Below are 6,000 nucleotides of genomic sequence, written 5' to 3' on the forward strand. Positions count from 1 at the left end.
ATAGCATTAAATGGCCCATTTCCATTTTGGCGGTCCAAGGAATGTGCGTGGCGACTCCCGGGGCAGTGATGAATTAGATCAACCACGTCCGTGTTTACTCTGTTATGAGGTTAAATGTTAAATGGCGGCTGGGAAAAGGTTCAGATAGGCCCTTTTGTAGAATACCAGATACGTGCGACTAATAATTTGTAGCAGCTGAGGAAGCAGAAGGGTTTCAAATCCCTCACAGGTGTGCAAAGCGGGGTACCTGCTGGAGGTGAGGAAGGGCCATACAGGAACATGTAAGAACGTTTTTTTAAGAAAAGACAAAAACTGGGAAGCAGAAGGAAACTGAAGTCGGAAGGAAATTACACAGATGCTGCGGCTGTCCGGGTGACCGTTTACTGTCAACAAATAGAGACGGTCCTTGTAGCCAGATGGTTCGCTCCACTGCTCTGTTCCCACTAATAAATCCCTCAACAGGAGAATCACGAGAGAACAACTGGAAGTGGCATGACACATATGTGGGTTTTTCCAATATTCCAAGGTTGCAGCTTCTTTGTAACTGACAGATTAATACACTCCTATAATTATTTGTCTGAGCATGAATGAACAAATGAGAATCATTCTTTGCTTTCATGGAATACCCCTGTGTAGCAACTCATTATATAATAATTTAAATGTAAATTAAATTGAGTAAGAATTACTTTGGTAGTAAAATATGGTATTTGCGTTTACTGCAGACGGTGTGCTGTTGCTGGTGTGTTGTTGCATAGCTGCAAGTACATGAAATGTTTATTATGTACTTGTTTTTCCCCAGTCTTTGCTGATGTTCAATGAGTGGCTGAAGAAAGGTCTGCTGGTGCTCCCTCACTTCTGCCTGGGCCGAGGACTCATCGACATGGCCATGAGCCAGGCTGTTACTGATGTTTATGCCAGATTTGGTAAGTACGGTTTTAACTGATAAAGTTCAACATCGTAACTATAAGAAAGTTTGAACAATTCCCAACTTTTTGAACAGATTCTTCTTGTTAATACTCAATATTTGCCTATATATTTGTGTCTTTGCATTATTAAGTCATGTCCGATTCGTCAGTGTCAAACATTGCTGCAAAAGAGAAGCTTGTCCATTATTCGTGCCTCAGCTGGCTGGAAAACTATGTACAGCTTTCGACGTACAACAAATACTTTGTATTCCACAAAGGGTTCAATGTCACCGATATATATGCTTGCAGGTGAAGACTACAAACAGGACCCTTTCCGGTGGGACTCTGTCGGCAAATATATAACTTTCATGGCAGTGGAAGGCTTTGTCTACTTTATTTTAAATGTCCTGATCCAGTACCGGTTCTTCTTGGACCACTGGTAAGTTTTACTGTGTACACACAGAACGCACAAGCGTATCAACCAGTGGACACAGGGTACGAAGCTTCGCATCCTTTTCCACGGATGATTTCTTGCACCCTTCAGGTTATCAGACTACAAGCAGACTTCAGTACGAGATGAGGATGACGACGTGGCAGCAGAGAGGCAGAGGATTTATAACGGAGGGAACAAGACCGACATCCTGCAGATCCGAGATCTCTCCAAGGTAAAAGATCTCTAGGCTCAAGCCTGTTTGCCGTAATGAAATCCCTTTTAGTTGGAGGATTCTGGAGTAAACAAAACAGGCCGTAACATTAAAAAATAGAACCTCTCAGCCCTTTTCAATCATTTTCACAGTCCGTAACATCAACAATGTAAACTAATGTAACAGTGCAGAAAAAGTCTTACAGGCTAAAGGCAAAATCCGCATTAGTTGTTGTTTCAAAAAGTACCCCTCAAATGGAGTCCTTTAAAACTGTTGCCATGCCTTCTGTGCACAGACGTACGTGGGCAGGAAGAGGGCGGCTGTGGACCGAATATGTGTGGGTGTCCCTGCAGGAGAGGTAAAGTCACCGAGTTCATTTCCATTGACATTTACTACTTATTCATGTTACTCCATCTTTCCCTTTTTATGTTTTAACAAGTAAACCATAGGGCTGATGACGATTGCACCCACACTGTTACAGATGCATCCTGCATCCTGCATGTGGCATCGTACCGCCATAAGTACATTAACGGTGTCGCTGGTTTTATTTGAAGTGTCTCTTATATTTCTCTTGTAATATTCTTAATACATGTAAAATTACATTTCTAGTCGTTATATGAAGCCAATTACATTATTAAAGTTTCTAAAAGGATATCTGCTGTTATCAGTATTTGAGCAGAATGTGTCTTCGCATCGAGAGCCTGATTGCCTTTTGTCCCGTTAGTGCTTTGGTCTCTTGGGAGTTAATGGAGCTGGAAAAACCACGACCTTCAAGATGCTGACGGGTGACAGTGATGTCAGCTCGGGGGAGGCTACTGTGGCCGGTTACAGGTACTTTAAGAGCAGTCAAAAATGTCCTTGGGTGATATAACACAAATATCCTGCTCGCAGCGCCAGGAAGCGGCCCGTTGAGTAGGAAAGCTCATTCAGGGGGAGGTCACTCTGACATATTCCGTTTGATGATTCCCTCCGACTATAAAACCAACATGTGAGGCTCTGACAATTTGGAACAAACGTTGGGAACCAGGGGTTCACTTGCTTTTGTAGTCTCAAATGTTCTTCTCCAAAGGGATTTTGGTGCAAATTACTCCTCTGTTCCGAATTAAATTTGTTTAATAAATAAATGAAATTCTGGGTTTATTGTTCCCACTCAAGAGTCTCTAGGGACTCTAGGTTGGGATCTTAGACTTAAAAAGTGAAACGGCAGTTAATTATGACGACAACACATTTGACCAATATATGAATAGAATGTTTTCATGTCATTTTGTTCAGAGAGATCCACTTTCATTCGGTTTGGAAAACAATGCTTTACGTACTGACTTCACAAGACCACTTTTTTGTTTTTTCTTTATTTCCTCTTTGCAACAAGCTCAAGCCTGTGCCCTGTTTTACAGCATCCGTACAGAGATTCTGGACGTGCACCAGAACATGGGTTACTGCCCTCAGTTCGATGCCATCGATGAGCTACTAACCGGCAGGGAGCATCTGTACCTCTACGCTCGTCTCCGAGGGGTGCCTGAGTCCGAGATCCCCAGAGTGAGTGGACCTCCAGCTGTTTCCCAGCTCCTAGAGATGTGCCATCCTGCTGTTTCCCTCAGCCCTGCTTAACATCTGCTCTGCTAACCATGTGCTTGTTTTCTGAATTGGTCTCTGAGCCGTCATTCCATGTTCTCTGCGGTTACAGATTTTTTCTTAATGTCACGTAGGACTCAGTCAGCAGCGGGCGTTGCCCATCCTCTAAATGTTTCAACCGAATGGATGCTTCCCCTTCCCCCCTGTAGGTGGCAGAGTGGGGCATCCAGAAGCTGGGTCTGGCGGAGTACGCCAGCCGCCACGCAGGCACGTACAGCGGAGGCAACAAGCGCAAACTCTCCACAGCCATCGCAATGATTGGTTGCCCAGCGCTGGTGCTGTTGGTGAGTGAGCCAATGATTGGCAGCTGGTGCGCCCATTGTTTGGTTTTCTGGGCATTGCACTGGGATTTATCAATGAAATTGGTCTATGGATCCAGATGGGAAGCCATATGGGTTCGGTCAAGCCTGGCCCGCGAATGTTTCATGCATTGGCAGACCACTGCGCGGTTCAATTCAAACCGGCATGAATCGGAGGTCTTTGCCATATGCTGGTAGAGATAAGAATCTGCTCCCTGTTGGTGTGGAATTACGTGCTCGGAGGGTGAAATTTGTTTTTGGGTTGGCTGTGTGTTCAGGATGAGCCCACAACAGGGATGGACCCCCATTCCCGACGCTTCCTGTGGAATGCCATCATGAGTGTCATCCAGGACGGCAGGGCCGTGGTGCTGACTTCACACAGGTTCCACATCCCATAATGAAATATCCGTCCTCGCACGCATCTGCTACGGCAGCTGTGTTAACTCTTCGGCCAACGATGGAATCGTGACTAAAATGGCATTTGTATAATTGTACCATAGAGCTCTATAAATGATGATGCATTGCTCATAAACATGAAATAGCTGCAGTACTAAATGTCCCCCCCCCCTCCCCCCCAGTATGGAGGAGTGTGAGGCCCTCTGCACCCGACTGGCCATCATGGTTAATGGGAATTTCAAGTGTCTGGGTACCATCCAGCATCTCAAATACAAGTAAGAGCTTTGATAAATAATCCAAAAAGGTTTCTCAGCATCATAGTGCAGAAAAGAGGGAGGCTTTAAATTCATTCAACTACGAAGCTTTGGGGGTTGAATTCACCCCTTGCGACAGTAGAATAAATGTATGAGAGAACGAAATGTTTCCTAAAGTTTGTTTTAATATTCCCACACTGATCCTCGATACAGATTTGGTGACGGCTACGTGGTGACCATGAAAATCAAGGCAGCTAAAGCGGACTTGTGCCCCGATCTGGAGCCCGTCGAGAGCTTCATGGAGAGCAGCTTCCCCAGCTGCGTTCAGAGGGAAAAGCACTACAACACGCTGCAGTACGAGATCGCCTCGTCGTCCCTGGCGCGAATATTTCAGCTGGTGGTGGCCAACAAGGAGAGGCTCAGCATCGAAGATTACTCCGTTTCCCAGACAACACTGGACCAGGTAGGAACCAGTGTCAACCTGTGTTTAATGCATTTAAGGGAATTCTTCTATGATTTAATTATGACTATGAATACTTTTTATCATTGTAAATTATTGTTTTTGGTCTGTTTGTGAATAAATGAACAATATTGTTTCTTGTCCATAACTGATAATTCATTTATGTGGATGAACTGTTTTGTTTGTTGTGTGTATTTGGCTACAGTGTGTATAGAGGGTGTTGGGTTCCAGGAAGAAGAGCTATTGCTATGCTAGTGGCAGGAGGGATCCTGGAGAAAGGAACTGCTTCCTTATTGCCTTAGTCGTTTGTACTGAATCCGTTTGTCTCTTTGTGCAGGTGTTTGTCAACTTTGCCAAGCAGCAGACAGGAGAGGACGAAGACATGACTTTACACAGAAGAACAGCAGGTGTAAGAAAAGACATCAAGATCTCCCCAGTGCAGAAGAAGACATGAAAGTGTCCTGTGAATTTACAGAACCACGGATAACACAGTGCTGGCGTCACTACGCCGGCCAGCGAAATCACTTTCTACTTTTAGTAATTAGCTGGATTGCATTGCGTAAGTATGGAGAAAAGTCCGACCCGTTGACCTGCTGAAGTTACTGGTAGAACAGCTGACGTTTCCAGCCAAAGACACAAAATGTAAGAGCCTTTGGCTGCAAACAGGAATAAATCTTCAAACAGCAGAAACTGATGTAGAAAAAGACGCTTCTTCTTGTGAAATATGAAACAAAAGGTGTTTTTTTTTCTTAGATTGACAGGCTTGTAAGATTTTGTACATAATCCATGTGTGATGACCATTCAAGCACTTTAGAAGCAGTATTTTTTTGTAATATTTATATTAACGCACATCACAATTGCGTGTGTCAAATTATTATTGCTTGCTTTCTTTTCAGTAATCCCCTTTTGAGCATTTAAGTATTTCTTTGTATGCACTGTTTCCAACATTGAAGTATTCTACCTGAAGGATTCCAATGTGGAGGCGGGGGGTTAAATAAATATAAGAGGAATTATATTTTATATCTGACCAAATAAAACCTGTTTCATATTTCTAGCTGTTAATGCATCATCATTTCCAAATAAAACACTCCAGAGTTTCCCAAAGTAATATGCGTGTGTGCAGTATTTCTCCTCCAATAAATCCGCCCTTCCTCGATGAAGAGTTTGTGGCTTTTCACACCCATGTCTTGGAACCTAGAGTTCAGAGCTAAAAAAAAAAAGCCACTACAGGCCGGCGGAGTGACTTTACACCGAGGCCAAGGTGACACCTCGCTGAGCGCCTTGTCACAACCTGTGTTTTTCTGACACACGGCCCAATTACTGCCGTCCTGCCTCCAGTGATGGTTTCCGTGCCGCAGGCGGCCCGCTAGCCCGACGTGCTGGTCCTCCTCACAGAAACACAGGGATGAT

General features: G+C 44.2%; 1 protein-coding gene across 2 annotated transcripts in view; it reads left to right on the forward strand.

The window, feature by feature from the left end:
* The window catches only part of LOC120815980 (retinal-specific phospholipid-transporting ATPase ABCA4), a 28,277-nt gene extending 22,579 nt beyond the window's left edge, over positions 1-5,698 (forward strand). For both annotated transcript variants that reach the window (XM_040171130.2, XM_040171131.2), the window contains 11 exons: positions 800-923; positions 1,215-1,344; positions 1,450-1,570; positions 1,845-1,907; positions 2,274-2,380; positions 2,944-3,085; positions 3,331-3,465; positions 3,759-3,862; positions 4,059-4,151; positions 4,344-4,593; positions 4,928-5,698. In XM_040171130.2, coding sequence (XP_040027064.2) covers positions 800-923; positions 1,215-1,344; positions 1,450-1,570; positions 1,845-1,907; positions 2,274-2,380; positions 2,944-3,085; positions 3,331-3,465; positions 3,759-3,862; positions 4,059-4,151; positions 4,344-4,593; positions 4,928-5,044 — 1,386 coding nt within the window. In that variant the 3' untranslated portion in view covers positions 5,045-5,698. The remainder of the gene's footprint in view (positions 1-799; positions 924-1,214; positions 1,345-1,449; positions 1,571-1,844; positions 1,908-2,273; positions 2,381-2,943; positions 3,086-3,330; positions 3,466-3,758; positions 3,863-4,058; positions 4,152-4,343; positions 4,594-4,927) is intronic.
* The last annotated feature ends 302 nt before the right edge of the window (positions 5,699-6,000 follow it).

Source organism: Gasterosteus aculeatus, chromosome 3 (genome assembly GCF_964276395.1).
Source record: "Gasterosteus aculeatus chromosome 3, fGasAcu3.hap1.1, whole genome shotgun sequence".
Taxonomy (NCBI): Eukaryota; Metazoa; Chordata; class Actinopteri; order Perciformes; family Gasterosteidae; genus Gasterosteus; species Gasterosteus aculeatus.